The 15,276-nt window shown below is 46.1% G+C and overlaps 3 protein-coding genes across 10 annotated transcripts in view; 1 reads left to right on the top strand and 2 right to left on the bottom strand.

Moving 5' to 3' along the window:
• LOC118503876 (protein phosphatase 1 regulatory subunit 12B-like) overlaps positions 1-9,151 on the bottom strand; it is an 84,567-nt gene extending 75,416 nt beyond the window's left edge. For 2 of the 6 annotated variants that reach the window (XM_036037622.1, XM_036037629.1), the window contains exon 1: positions 8,915-9,151. The gene's annotated coding sequence lies outside the window, so the exon portion shown is untranslated. Of the gene's footprint in view, positions 1-7,705; positions 7,852-8,655; positions 8,775-8,817; positions 8,841-8,914 lie in introns of those variants that run through there. The other 4 variants (XM_036037626.1, XM_036037624.1, XM_036037628.1 and 1 more) reach the window with 4 other exon arrangements.
• A 213-nt stretch (positions 9,152-9,364) lies between these two features.
• Positions 9,365-12,719, top strand: LOC118503873 (ATP-binding cassette sub-family F member 3). 3 transcript variants are annotated; one of them, XM_036037617.1, is made up of 5 exons: positions 9,365-9,476; positions 9,587-11,236; positions 11,301-11,475; positions 11,606-12,007; positions 12,102-12,712. In XM_036037617.1, exons 2-5 carry the CDS (start codon positions 9,777-9,779, stop codon positions 12,255-12,257), a joined length of 2,193 nt encoding a protein of 730 aa, XP_035893510.1. In that variant the 5' UTR covers positions 9,365-9,476; positions 9,587-9,776; the 3' UTR covers positions 12,258-12,712. The 3 variants fall into 3 exon arrangements, 2 of the variants coding, with proteins under 2 accessions (XP_035893510.1, XP_035893508.1); XR_004905227.1 differs by lacking the exon at positions 9,365-9,476 and having other exon boundaries at positions 9,483-11,236; positions 12,102-12,404; positions 12,493-12,719; XM_036037615.1 differs by having other exon boundaries at positions 9,447-11,236.
• LOC118503874 (nucleoporin Gle1) lies at positions 12,019-15,168 on the bottom strand. The gene is made up of 3 exons (XM_036037618.1): positions 15,028-15,168; positions 13,500-14,948; positions 12,019-13,434 (listed from the first exon to the last, which is right to left on the bottom strand). Exons 1-3 carry the CDS (start codon positions 15,043-15,045, stop codon positions 12,796-12,798), a joined length of 2,106 nt encoding a protein of 701 aa, XP_035893511.1. The 5' UTR covers positions 15,046-15,168; the 3' UTR covers positions 12,019-12,795.
• Between the last annotated feature and the right edge of the window lie 108 nt (positions 15,169-15,276).

Genomic DNA, 15,276 nt, shown 5'->3' with positions numbered 1-15,276 from the left:
CCCGGGCCTGCCGCCGTGTGACGACCGGCATCGTTATCGCCTCGGCCACCGGCTTCGGAATTGAATCATGATCACTAAATAAAATATTGTTAAAACAATATACAAATCTATGACGAACGCACTTATTTCACTGACCACCACCACTGTGGTATATCGACAATCACCACTTGACCTTAAACTTTAAAACGATACCAACTGGAGAAGAAACGATTCGCATTGCGTAATGAGCGTAAATAAGCCATAAAAATTGCCGTAACATCTTTTCCCCATCCAAACGATTAACAAAGAAAGCAAACACCGTTTTAATTTGTGTGTGTGTGCTTTGCTCCATTCATCCTCGCGCAAATTTTCTTGCTCCCGGCTTTACTCCCGTACGTTGCGCTTTTCCTGCTCTACCTCGACCCGAACGTAATGAACCCAAATTCCTTATGACCCCCCCAGAGGGAAGAGCTTGAAAGCTCCGTTAGGCGGCCCGTAGCTTCCAGCCGAAAATAGCTTCCCCACTGGATGGCAACAGCATAATTTGGGAGCATTTAAGGTGGGTAGCAGCAACAAACCACCAGCCAAAAACAGGTGAACTACTTGCTTTTCATCATTAAAAAGCACTAAACTCTGGCGGTGTTGATGGACCTGCTAAGATAACATCGCCACACAATAAAGCAGAAAGCAACGGTATGATCTACCGATTTTGCGGAGTTTTTTTTCTGGTAAGCTTCGTTTTTGGTGAAGAAAAGAAGGCACACAAATTGTAGCATGATAGCGGCGAGGGATGAATGCGTAGTTTAGAGCGATGATCCACTTCAGCTTAGCCCCGGCCTAATGATTCTCTTTATGTCTGCCTTTTTTGGTTGGGGAAAGCAGAAAATAAACATTCATCAAATCCGATTCGGATATTCAAGCAGTGATTCAGCGTTCAAGAGGCCACCACTTACGTTCTCGCACAGATCATTGCCTACGATCTGTTCTGTACGGTTCCCTTTTTTCGCGTTGTCTGTTCTTTAGCAGGCTATAAAGCTTAATGCGTTAAGTGTGAAAGGCGGATAGATAACAACCCTCGAAATATTAGAGATACTATCAAGCAGGAAAACAATGTTTCTTTAAGACGATGGAGCATGCTGGATCATCTGCTAAACAGCGTGCGAGTGTGATAGGCGCTTCTTATTAAAAAAGCAATTTCCAAATGGCTTTGCACAGCACTTAAAGCCAGATGGTCAGTCAACCATTTCGCTGCAATGAAAACGAAACGTCCAGCAATCAATGATATATATCATGCGAAAAGCGATAAGCTCAAATTAATTAAAACAAACGAATGAACTTTTCCCATTTCCCAGCTCAATCGTGATCGCAAGTGGTAAGTGCAATTTTGTTTTCCTCCTCCATCAAAACCTTATTATCCTAAACTGCCACACACAACGCTTGAAGAAAGTAAATGGAATTCCAATCCCTAGCACAACAACGCCACAACTACTCACCCAACGGTGCTTTGCTCAAAACGCCATAACGGCACGAAAGAATCTTAACAAATCGTAAATGATTTGTAGCATTGGGAGCACTTCTCGGCACTTTGGTGGCACTATCCGACAACCTTGAACGAAATAATGCCAACCAAAAGCGATTCGTGATGGCAAATTGGCAGACAATGTAGCAAACCAAAGAAACCAATCGTGCCAAATGATTGTACAGCAGTCGAATGGTGGATTAATGGTATGGCATAAGTTATAGCACCTTTAGTGCAAAGTAAATATGTAAACTAATAACAAGCGAGAGAGAGAACGAGAGAAGGAAAGAGAGAGAAAGAGAAACAGAGAAAGGGATTGGGTAAGCAAATAAGTCTAACTTTCTGTTTGCATTTTACGAAACTTTCGCAGGAATGCTAATGGAAACAAATTTACATTTAATTATCTCGAACAGTGTTTGATATAATATAATTGTAACCTAATGAGAAAACATGATACTAGTAGAATGTAACAAAAACACTATCAATATTACAAATGAAAAGTACCAAAAAAATATAAAGAATTATGAAAAATTTGCAAAAGAAATACTACACTTAGGTAAAAAACGAAATAAAAACATTATAGATACATACAGTCTAATAAATGGACTTACATACCAAAACAGGAAAAAATCATATTGCAATAAAACAAAAAAAAATAAACTGATATCATATCTTCAGAATAAAAACATAAAAATAATAAAACAGAATATTCACGAAAGAGAAAAAAAATAAATTAAAGAACAAAAAATAAAAACATAAAAAATAGAAAAGAGAACTAATAAACAAAATAAACCAACCGAAATATTATAAAAACCAAAACAATAATAAAAAAAATTATTTAAAAAATTCGTAAAGAAACAGAAAACTCAAGGCAACAAACTAGTAAAATCAGCAAAAAAAAATTTAAAAAAATTTGAATTATCATAAAAAAAGAAATAAAATTCCAGATGAAAAACATAAGAACATCACAGAACCCACTGTGCGTAGCATGACTATTCCAGCCCCAAGAAATAGGGAGCAAGGTGGAACAAAAACTGGGACACGCCGATCGCATCTCCGGAACGGAACCGGTAAAATAAAACTGACGAATGGAAGAAAAAAAAATCCGTAGAAAACTTACTCACACACACACACACCAAAGAAGCCCGGTGGAGAGCCGGACAGCAAAAGGAGACGACGATTTTTAAGCGGATCCCCGGGAGTCTTGTTTGCCAAAGCGGGATGATGTGATGCCGCCGTCGTCGTAGCAGCAACAACAGGTCAACAACAGGGCTCGATCGTGTGGAGCTAGTTTTGAATTTCGCCAACAAGCCAGTTCCGTTACGGTTGGTGTGTCTCCCCCGTTCGTCAGTTGTGTTTTTGCGCAGCCTTTTGCTATATCTCGCTAACCACCCTCGTGGGGTGGTTAACATAGAAACACACACACACACACACTCGGGCAAGGTCATAACACCTAGATGCGATCGAGAGCTAGGCGAGGATCAACGATAGAAACCGATGCTGATGGTGATGATGGGCTCGTGACGAACAGGGAACGATGTGAAATGTGAACTTCAGCAAACACGAGGAGGTGGCGCAAAACCGAGAAGGAAAAACGTGTTTCGGGTTTTGTTTAACCCGACCTCCTATATGTAATGCAAAACTCCGACCAGTCCAACGAAACAGAGTTGCGCATGTGAATTTGTTTTTTCAACCCTCCGAACGTAAATGAGCTCGGAAAAATGCATACATGCACCACAATCCCGCAGTCTGGTCAGTCTTCTTCTGGTTAGTGTTGGAAACATGTTTTTTTGTGTCTGTTTTGTTTGCCGGTGCAACCAGCTCTCTGCTACAACGAAACCATCACCTCACTCTTGCACCGTATCCGGAGCATTGTACGAATAACACATACACGCAACATCATCAGTCTCTGGCCAGTTACACCGGTGCCGGTGCCGGTTCTCATTTGTACATCGCCTCCCTTACCCATCCTTGCACTAAAGCTTGTTTTTTTTTGTTTAAATTGCAAGAAAAGGGAAGCGAAATAAACGGAACGGCAAGGTGTGGTTAGCAATTGGCAAAACATCACCGGTGTCGGCAGGGCAGGGCAAAGACCGGTTGATCGGTAGCAATAGGAAAAGCGATGGGTTTAATTCAATCTGCTTTTAATCATGCAACTAACTGTTGTATTAATACTTGTGTTACGCTTCTAAGCGCGTGCAAATTGATATTTTGTAGCAAAAACGTGGAAGAAATTCTATTTTTCGTTCTCGTTAAAACGGGATGGAAAGCAGGGGAAAACAGGCATAACACGCTGCTCACCTAGAGGCATTTTAATGGGGCAGTTAGGGGGTGGTGGCACGATAGCCGAGATCGGTCTTTCAAACAGCAGGTCCCGGGATTCGAATCGCATCTGGGGTCTTGTTTAACTATTATTCAACTACTGGTAAGTTTAAGCCAACAACATTTTCAGAGCTTTTTCTGACCTCCAGAGGAATTAATAGAACAATAAGTAAAAGTAGAAACAATAAAAAAAAACAATAACAATAATAAAAAGTAGAAAACAATAAACATACAGACTCCAAATAAAACCGTACAATAGAAAGCATTGTTTTTACAAAAATCGATATTCAAATATTTAAGTGAAACCATAAGAGAACTAATAAAAAAGGTAAAAAAAGACAGACGAAATAAAGGCAACAATCAAAGAAGATAAATCAAAGATATCAGGAAGGTGAAAATAAGAAAAGCATAACACCAAAGGTGAAAATAATAAAAGATTGAAATAACTGTGAAAATTGTACAAAAAGAGAAGAAAGAATAGCAAAACTTATTAATCTTAGATACAAATAAGCATAACATGCAAAAAATACAAAAATAGCATAAAAACTAGTAAACACTTCACAAATAAGATCGAAGTAAAACTGCAAAATAATATGAGAAACGATAATAATAAAATTGAAATTAAAAGAAGTTGAAAAAATAGGTTGTTTTAATGAAGCAAAGTATTTTTTAACAAAAGTGATACAAAACAAGAGTATAGAACACAAAACAAAAAATAAATAGATAAAACTATAGGTACAGTTACAAAAGGTAAAAAAATATTGAAATACAAACAAAATCAAAAGCAAAAATCTTCCTTCCAACAAATTTTCTATTTGTTTCCTGCAAAATTCTCTTAAGGGAATCGAATCTTGTCATCCTACCGCCTAACGACTGTGGTCAGTTGTGCTCAGTTGCACAACAAAACACAAAAAATACGCATCCACGTGAGCTCCACCGGACTGTAAACGAGAAGCCGTGTTTTGTCCACCGCACTCCCGAGGGACCTCCCGAGCAACCGGTGCAAACGGTGACCAGAAAGTAACCGGTGTCCCCTACGGTGGACGAAACAATCCCTTTTTCCCATTTGAAGCACTCGAAACATCGTCGGCGGCGATGCGCTTTGCCAAGCATGAAACCATCGCCCACTCCGTTTGGATGCAACTGTTCGGCGACTTTTGCGCCAGATACAAATACGGTTTCCAGAACCTGTATACTGGACGCTGGGATGTGCACAGCTACAAGACAAAGCTCGAAACAAGAATGGAACCCCCTTCTAATTCAACGCCGCAGAAAGGCGAGCGCGCGCGCGTGTTGGACAAGGTGAGTAATTAAAAATAAATTTTAAAATAACCATCGTTCGCTTCGTAAACAGTAGCGTATCGAGGGGGGCGAACATGAAGGAAACCTCAAAATAATTATGAACCTTCGTAGCAAACTCTCCTCTAGCTCTTCTATATGCTTTTCAAATTCATAAAGGGTTTTATTCGTTAACATATTAGGCTTGTGTGCATGGAACTGGAACCAATTTGATTAATCTTCTTCATGTGATTGCTCTATTTTGTCCGGTTGGTGTACTCTTCATCCAGCCAAACTCGCAACCGGAGCACCCATCGGCTGGTCTAATACGCAAATTAACCTAGCGTAAATGTGCATGGTGGTAAACACGCAGCAAAAAAACTAAAAGCGGAAATGGATGTTAAAATGAGACCATAAGCAATATCGAAAGAAGTTGGCGAAAGCACAGCAAGGGAAGGAGAGAGAAACTATTAATCTAAATTTGATGGCAAATTGATTACTTCGAGCGCCGGAAGTATCTTGCACGCTTAAAATATAGGAAAATCCTCCTTTATTGATTAATGAATGGTAGTATAATGAAACAGCGGCCGGCATGTGGTTAACAAATCAGAGGAAAAACACAAAATGTTCCCACAAATACACAACGGACAGATAACCTTAACTCTGGGAATTGACTTATCACTTCCGTCGACCGGAGCCACACATTACAGAGGTGACACATTTCGATGACATTATCAAAAGATTTACATGGTATGATAAAGGTAACGGAATTCTCACGAATGATGTTCACACGATTCAAAACGAATGAAAAAACACCAAAATTGCCACTTCATTCTTCGAGACTAGAGAGAGGGTGTCAAACTTGATGAGCTCTAAGATCTAGATGCTTGAAGTATTGCGAAATCGCGTGGAGCGGGTTGCAGCATTGTTAATACCCATGTTCTAGACCAGGATTTTCCAACATTTTTTGGTACAATACGGTCGAGAGAAAAATGCCTGATATTGTGTAAAAACAATGAAGGATTCATAACAATGAACAAATCGTTCAGGAGATTTGAATCGTTCGCCAGACTCTTGTGGGCTGGTCATGTCATTAAAATGGCACCGGACAACCCAACTCGTAAAGTCTTGAAGCCATCCATATGGACGGTGGAGGCGTGTTAGAGCCAAAATGAGTTCCACAGTCGAGTTCTAAAATTTCCCTTAATTGAATGCATCTTCCGGGGGGCGGTCCGGTGGCCGAGGTGATAACGGCGCCGGTCTTCATACGACAGGACCGGGGATCAAATCCCATCGAGACCCCCTACCCGTACGAACGGCTGACTACTTTGCTACGGGTAAAATCAAGTCACGGAACTCAAAAATGGCAGGCCGCGAGACCTCTCGAGGCTTTAGTGCCAAGGAAGAAGAAGAAAAATACATCTTCCCACAACAGGATTGGAATATTCCATTCTCCAGTTGCAACATTCCATTGAGCGATTCAAAAGCTCCATTACAAGATTCGACTTACGGTAAATTCTAGATCTCAGCGTACTCTCACAGAACTAATCCTTAATTTGTACTAATGCTAAACGGATCACCCCAAAGACAACAAGTGTGGATGAATTCAGCACAAAATCAACATCGCTTCTTCGGCTATCATGTACTGCAGCGTCCCTCATTAAAACCTCCAATGAGAAACAGTGTCGTAAACAACCGTCTCACTTAACGACGAATAAAAGTACCTTCCGCCAAACATCCAACAAGTGTGTTTTAATGTTTCCTTTTTTTTTACAATTCATCAACCCAAAACCAAAATGATCATGTTCGCTCGGTCAACTATTGTCATGTTTCTTGCTTGGGGAGAGCGCAGCAGCACTAACGGCTTTCAACAGCCGGGCAGTTGATGAATTAATGTTTTCCCACAAGCGCAACATAAAAACGAAAAAACCATGCTAAAATATAGCTGCCCACCAAAAAGAGCAAGCAACCACAGGGGAAAAAGGAAGCAGCAATAGCAGCAGTGAAGGGAATAAACATAACAAATTCCTTCACTTCCCCCAAGACTCTCACCGTGCCGGAAGGGCAAACAGGGATGCAGGGAGGCAAGCAGAAAGGTGACAAATGGTGGGTTTGTTGCAGCAGCAGTTGTGACCCGGGCACAGTGGAATGGTGATCAGACATTTCACTTGCTTTTCTTTCTGCCCATAACTCAACGCATAAAAAGGGTTACGGAACCTATTGAAGAGCATAAGTTGTTTGAAAAATTGAAACAAAATTAGAGCGTTGCTAGGGAACTGGGGGTTTCCTGCAACAAAGTGACCGATGTTGCTTTCTTCTGCCGATTTATCTAAATTAGAGTGTTGCTAAGCAACGTATTCTGTCTGCAGTCTTGCAGGTTATATTTTACATACCTTGTTTGGTGATCCCGGGTAAGCCTCGGTTGGTGTGCCAGTGTTTGATGACTTCTTTATCGTGAGCAGGGCAGCAACTTTCCACCACTGTTGTTTTCTCCATCCACCGTCAAAAAACCACAAACAATCGACAAACAGACAGCTCTGGGGCTGAATTATGCTGCTAACGGTATCCGCCGCCACCAACGAACCAGATTTAAAAGAACTGTTTCACCTTTTCCAAGACCCCCGCCGGAACACTCTGCGCCCTTCTTCTTGCTGGCTCGTTTTTCCTCTGCTCTTGCTTCCTCCCAAGGAGATCATCAATCTCGCTCGATAATTTAATTACACCGTTGGGCAATCCACATCCACAAACATACACACACACACACACTTTGGGGAACTAAAAATTGAGGTTGGATTTTTTATCATGATTTACTGTTAGGATTTTACGGACGAAAACAACACGAACTGCCCTTGCTTCGGGTTGCGCACACACCTTGCGCTGCAATTTATGATTCACGCCCTTCAATCACTTGCAAGTAACATTATGCTTCGTCTCGCGAGGTGTGCTATGCTTCACTTTTTCACATTCCATTCAGCGCACAGACGGACAGACACACTAGCACGACGAACACCACCGACTGAATAAAAGCATGCACCGTGCACTGTGTTTAATCGTACCAGTACACGTTGATATTTCATCGCACCTCCGGTTGCCCTGGCAACCGATCGACAAGCAATAACGTATCCTTGCGCCCTACAACGACTGCCCGGTTGCGTTGCGGAATTCCCTACTCCCAAAAGACTTAAAGGGCTAAGCACCAGACGAACCGCCGCGTGCGGATTTACAGCAACACCGAAAGCAAACAAATCAAAACACAACCGCCTGCGAGGAAAAGGAAAAACACCAACTAAAACAACACCACGATTGCCGCACGGGGGATTTGGCCAAATAAACAACTCGTCGGGGGCCGTAAATCTGAATTCCGCACGCACGAGGCAGCCGTGGCGCTGTATTTTCCCAACAACCGAAGAATTGCCGCCCTGTGTGCTGTGGTGTGGAGCACAGCGAACTAGAACTGTGAAAGGGTTGTTAATAAAATATCAAACAGTGCGCGCAGTAGGCTGCGGAAGAAAACAGGGATGGAAGAAGAGAAAAAAATAAGAAACAGAAAGGCTCACTTTTCTTGCCCGACTGGCGCGCCTTTCACTTTACCGATCGCTTGGAGGGTTCCTTTCGCGCTGGCTCTCGGTCGCAATTTTTCTGCGCACCTAACTTAACTGTTGCTCGCTTTTACTGCACAAAAATGTTGCATCAAACACGCGCCCCCAAATCGGACATACCGGTGGAATTTTTGGACGGTTTTGTTTAGCGCAACAACGACAACAAAACCCTAGCGCCCACCGTACCGGAGTTTTATCTTATCGTTGAGCTGTTTACCGTATGGGGGAAGAATGCGACGACGTTTTCGGAAACAAATATGCGATAGGCGCGGATAGGCACGTACTCGACACGATTCGGGGATTTTTTGATTGATCACTGTTCTCAGCTACTGCGGGATGCCTGATATGCTGCACAATGCTGCTATTTTTAAGTGCTTGTAATTTCGGCTCCAGGAACGCGACTACCAGAACACAAAACAACACGACGACGACGGTTGTTCGCTGATCCGTGTGCGATCATCACCAGCGGCACGGATTAACCGGTTGAAGTGGGTTTGTGGGTTTTCGTTTCGTCCGTGGCGGGTATACGATCGATGTTCGCTGCGTTTCGGAAGCGAGTTTTGCGGTAAAGAATAGCCCAATTGCGCATTTTTACATAAAAATGGGTAAAATACATTTTGTAGGGCAAACATCCATCTTCCACTTGCTGTTTTGCTCTAAACGGTCTCTTTTTGCTGTTGTTTAGATTGATTTGAACAGCATTTAACAACCTTGGTAAACTGTCAACCTGTCAAACTGTCAAAACACTCACATTCTGTCCGTATTCCGGAACACAAACGGTACGGCAACGTTCGTCGCCTTCTGTCATCGGAGCAAGAAGATTCCTCGACAGAAAAACAAAGCATATTTCATCTAATTTGTATCCGTGATTCTGTAATCCTTTCCATAGCGAGTCAAGTGCGTCCGTAACATTCGCTAACCACTCCGCCATCGTCCCCGGACAGACACCTGCTGTCCGTTTCGATTGCTGTTTTACCTCGACCCTCGGCCACCCGGGAGTGTACGAGCTAGCGCCTTCGCACCGCGGAACGTGTGTGAGTAAGCTTGCCACGAAGCACCGGAATCGGAACACCGCCAGAATGTCGGCCGCTGCCTGTACAGCCGTGCTGAAGCAAGAGTTCCCCTCCATTGATGGTGAGCTGCTGTCGTACGTGGAGACGGTCCTGCAGAGCAGTGCGGACGAGTTCGAGAACGGTGCGGAGGTGTACGAAGCGGTCGGGGAAATTCTGCACGAGGTGGCACAGGACAAGTCCGAGGACGATGTGCGCGAGATTTGTGACAAATTTCTGCGGCTGCTGAAACCCACCAACGGTACGGCCGGAGACGTGAATGGGGTCGGCGATGGTGGAGGTGGAGGCGGTGGTGGTGGCGAGAGGCACAAGAAGATTCTGTCGGCTCCGATCAATCTGGGCCAGATGGCTGCCACGCAGGAGATTGCGAACGATGAAATGCACAGCATCTGGGTGGTGCAGCGAGACGACAGCCTGAAGGTGGACAGTAAAAAGCTGGAAAAGGCTGAAGCGAAGCGTCAACAGAAGCTGGAAAAGCGCCAGGAGGTGAAGGCAGCGGCAGCAGCAACGGCCGCCACCGTACCGGTCCTGCAAACAGCCACAGCATCGCAGGTGATCAGTAAAAAGGACAACAAAATGGAATCGAAGGGAACGAACCGTTCGATGGACATCCGGATCGATAACTTTGACGTGTCGTTCGGGGACAAAACGTTGCTGCAGAATGCGGATTTGCTGTTGGCGGCCGGTCGACGGTACGGGTTCGTTGGCCGGAACGGGTTGGGCAAGACGACACTGCTGAAGATGATTTCGGGCAAGCAGCTACAGATACCTAGCCACATATCGGTGCTGCACGTCGAGCAGGAGGTGGTGGGTGATGATACGACCGCCCTGGACAGTGTGCTCGAGGTCGACACGGTACGGACGGAGCTGCTCGAGCGGGAACGCGAACTGAACAAGCTAGTGGCGGCCGGCTCAACCGAAGCGAACCTCGGCAACGAGCTGTCCGAGGTGTACAATCAGCTGCAGACAATCGAAGCCGACAAAGCACCGGCCCGTGCCTCCATCATACTGAACGGGTTGGGTTTCACGAAAGAGATGCAAGCCCGCGCCACGCGTACCTTCTCCGGCGGTTGGCGTATGCGTTTGGCACTGGCGCGCGCCCTGTTCTCCAAACCCGACCTGCTGCTGCTCGACGAACCGACCAACATGCTGGACATCAAGGCAATCATTTGGCTGGAAAATTATCTACAAAATTGGCCCACCACGCTGCTGGTGGTGTCTCACGACCGGAACTTCCTCGACACCGTACCGACCGACATTCTGTACCTGCACTCGATGCGCATCGAAACGTTCAAAGGCAACTACGAGCAGTTCGACAAAACGCGCACCGAGCGGCACAAGTCGCAGCGGCGCGAGTACGAGGCACAGCTGGCGCACCGGAACCACGTGCAGGAGTTTATCGATCGGTTCCGGTACAATGCGAACCGGGCGGCGAGCGTACAGTCGAAGATTAAGATGTTGGAAAAGCTGTAAGCATGGGAAGCGGAAGTGTATTGGGAAGCAGATAGTAAATACCGACATCTTTCATTCTAGGCCCGAGCTGAAACCGGTGGAAAAAGAGATCGAGGTGACACTGAAATTCCCCGAGGTGGAACCGCTCAATCCGCCCGTCATGACGCTGAACGAGGTGCAGTTTAAGTACAGCGCGGATAAGGTGATATTTACCAGCGTCAATTTGGGTGCCAACCTGGACTCGAGGATATGTATCGTAAGTATCGCCAACCATGTCTCAGAACAGATTCACCAAACTATCGGGAAAAGTGTCCAAGAGGCACAGCAGTACTGTCCCGTGTCAATGTACCGTTCTTACCAACTCTCGCTCTCCCCACAAACACAAGGTCGGTGAAAACGGTGCCGGTAAGACGACGCTGCTCAAGATTGTCGTGGGCCTACTCCAACCGACGGGCGGTTTGGTCCATCTGCATCGTGGCCTTCGACTCGGATACTTCTCCCAGCATCACGTCGACCAGCTCGACATGACGGTCAACAGCGTGGAGCTGCTGCAGAACGCGTACCCGGGCAAACCGATCGAAGAGTATCGCCGGGTGCTGGGAAGCTTCGGTGTTTCGGGCGATCTTGCGCTTCAGGTCGTGGCCAGTCTGTCCGGTGGGCAAAAGTCACGCGTCGCGTTTGCAAAAATGTGTATGGGCCGGCCCAACTTCCTGGTGCTGGACGAACCGACCAACCATCTGGACATCGAAACGATCGAAGCACTGGGCAAAGCGATCAACAAGTACACCGTGAGTGAAAATGGAGTTTGTGAAAGAATTTTCTTCTATTTATTTACATTTTTCTTCGTTTGTTGCTTGCCATTCATTCGGACTCTCGTCACAGGGCGGCGTGATTCTCGTATCCCACGACGAACGCTTGATTCGCATGATTTGCAAAGAGCTGTGGGTTTGTGGCGAAGGCACGGTTAAGAGCATCGAGGGAGGCTTCGACGAGTACCGGAAGATTGTGGAGCGCGAGCTGGAAGCGCTCGCTGCCTAATCGTCCCCTTGCGACCCTAGCCGATCCCGTGTAGCTATATTATTGTATACTCCCCCGTTCGATCGTACTGAAAACAGGAAATGCTCACAATGCTTTCCCACCAACTCCCAATTCAAACTGAACTCACATTTGCGTAGCAAAAAGTTGGTGAGATTTACATTAATTATTTCTTATCCGTTTTCTTTCTGTAGTAAATACCCCCCCGATTTTAATTTACGATTGCTCCTCCTCCCAGCACCATGCGAAGAACAATACACACGAGATGAGTTTTCTCTCGCGCGGCCTACTTAGGTGTTTAGTAAGTTGACGGTCTCGTGTGATCTCGATGGGATACACCCTCTAAAGAAAGTGCTGCAATACATGGGGGGAGGCGGCTAGGCGGAGTTACGGAAACCCGGTGCACTACTAGATCAAAAACAAAAACCGCGTAATACAAAATTGTTTATAATAACAAACGAAAAAGGTTTCGCAAAGGTGTAAGCTGGACTTGGAAAGAACAACCCCCACTCCCCGGAAGGAAAGGGTAATATTTACATATTTACCAAAAATTAACGCTCAACATACCCTCGGGTCGTTCGACACGGCCCTCCAGGGCCAGCAGGTTCAACATTTTCCCTACCAATCCCTCCAACCGTGCCTTCGGTCCGCCGGTATCGATACGGTTCAGCGCCGTCATGTAATCACCCCGCAGCACCTGCAGCACCTTGATGAACTGTTTCCCGTACGCCGCGTGCAGATCCGCACCGGCCGTCTGCAGAAATTCCGCCAGCAGCGTCGCACAGATGTCGGGCTGCGGGAAGCGGTTCAGAATGTTCGTCAGCCACCGCCACCCGTACTCGAGCCCGTGAGGATGCGGCGTTGGATCATCTTTCCGCGGGATGGTTATGATGACGGCGGCGTACAGCCGGGCCAAACCGGACATGCGCTTCAGATACTGGTCCTGCTTCTCGAGCACACCACCGTCAGCGAACCGATAGCCAAGCGTTTTGAGAAAATCTTCCTGCGATTGACCTTCGAGCTGGGGCAGATAGTACGGTACCAGATAAGGACACTCGCGGTGCAGATAGGCGAGAAAGAAGCGACCAAAGTCGGGAAACCGTTGCCACAACGCGACGGCGATGGCGGCGACCGGAAAGGCGGCACTCGCATTGCTCGAAATGCTTGTATCGGCTTGACTCTGCAAGGAGAAACAGGACGATTAGTTTATCGGGTAAGAAAATGTGTGCTTTCTATCAATCTTACCACAAACTTTTTGGCCAACAGCATCGTACAGTACGTCCGGCCGAGCGGATGCCCGTTGATGGACACCATCCCGTCGCCAGCCTTCACATTCTGGCCACTCAGTAAAGCGGCCAGCTTTTGATACTTATCGATGAAATGATCCCTGTTAACAGCCGAAATTGCATTAACCGGCACATTGATTGCTTTTTGGCAGTTGAATCGATACGCTTTCATCGAAGGATCATCCATCAGCTGTTTCACCGCCGTCTGATGCTGTTCGTAGAAGCTTTTTATTTCATTGTAGAACTGTAGACACTCGGGCGAGACTGGCTGGAAGAAAGGTTCATTGTCCGTTGCTTGCGAGGTGATGGCCGGTGCCGGTGCGGTTGCCGATGCTGCCGGTGTTACACCGGTGCCACTGTCCGTACTATCGGTTGGCTTCGTGTCGGTTTGCTGCACCGGTTGCTCTTGGCCGGAGGCCGGAACGACCGGTACTTCCGCTGCTTTCGCTTGCTCCAGCTTTTCCTGTTCCTCCTGTTGCTGCTTCTGGCTGGCTTCGATTTGTGCCAATATTTCCGTCACCTCAGCATTTACCTGATCGAGCAGCTTGCAATATTCGGCTGCCTGATCCACTTCCGCTTGACTAACCTCCTGGTTGGTGTTGACCGTTTGCAGCAACAGCTCAAAATCTTTCTGCAGCACCCGGACCGATTTCTTCTGGTTGGTGAATTTCGTTGCATGCTGCACACCGATCACCGTCAGTGCTTTGGTAAACGTTTCCGTCCCGACACGGAACTGTCCGATGTGGGTGCGTAACGCATCCAGCAGCTGTGCCTTCTTTCGCATCTCTTCCTGGCGCCTCCTCAACTGTGCCTGAATATCATTCAACCTCCTGTTTTCCTGCTCAATTTCAGCCTGCCTTCGGGCTGACGCTTCTTGGGCTAGCTTTTCCTGCTCCTTCATTGCATTCAGCAAACGTTGCTCCGTATCCTTTTCCTTGCGGGCGGCATTCAGGGCTGCTTGCTGCAGGTTTTCGGCAAGCTGTGCTTCACGCACCTCATCCGCTAGGCGAATTTTTGTTTGCCGTTCGGCCAGTGTCTTCTGTACACTGGCCACCCGCTGTCGTTCGATGTCCTGTTGGTGTAGTTTCAGCTGGACCGCTGCACAATCCGCTGCATCGTTATGTACGGTGGCGTTAAAGTGTGCCGTGGTGGGTTTCTTCTTTTCCACCGACTTTGGTGTACCGTTCGTGCTTGGTCCTTCGTTGGATAGGTTAGGATCATTCTCTTTGGTCGCATCATTACTTTCCACCTTGCCGGGTGATGGCGGGCCAGCGACTTTCTTCTGCGAGAGATCAACACAATCGGGCCCAATCGTGCGTTCCTTTATCAGAGGGGATAGCTTGGCAGCATTCCTTAGGGCGGATATTTTCATCGAATCAAACCCGGATAGTAACTCTTCGACGTTAAACTGCGGAGAACAGAAGAAGAACAAAAACATAAAACCTATGCTCATCATGGCTCGGTTGGGTGAATGTTTCATTGCATACATTATGTTTAGAAGCCATGTTGGTGTTTCCACTAGAAAATATTATTTTAACAATCTTTATCTAAAATACGCAACGAATGCACTGAAAATGTAAATAACAAGCTGCTTGTTTGTGTACGATTTCCTTTTTGACAGCCGAACGCGCTATCGCGAATGTCAAACTGATTCAACGTTGGTCGACATTAGTCGACATACAAAACAAAGTTTGTATTTGGAATGTTTATTCAGTGTTTTAATTACAAAATAATGT

Source organism: Anopheles stephensi, chromosome 2 (assembly GCF_013141755.1).
Source record: "Anopheles stephensi strain Indian chromosome 2, UCI_ANSTEP_V1.0, whole genome shotgun sequence".
Lineage (NCBI taxonomy): Eukaryota > Metazoa > Arthropoda > Insecta > Diptera > Culicidae > Anopheles > Anopheles stephensi.
This window is presented reverse-complemented; position numbering and strand designations above follow the sequence as displayed.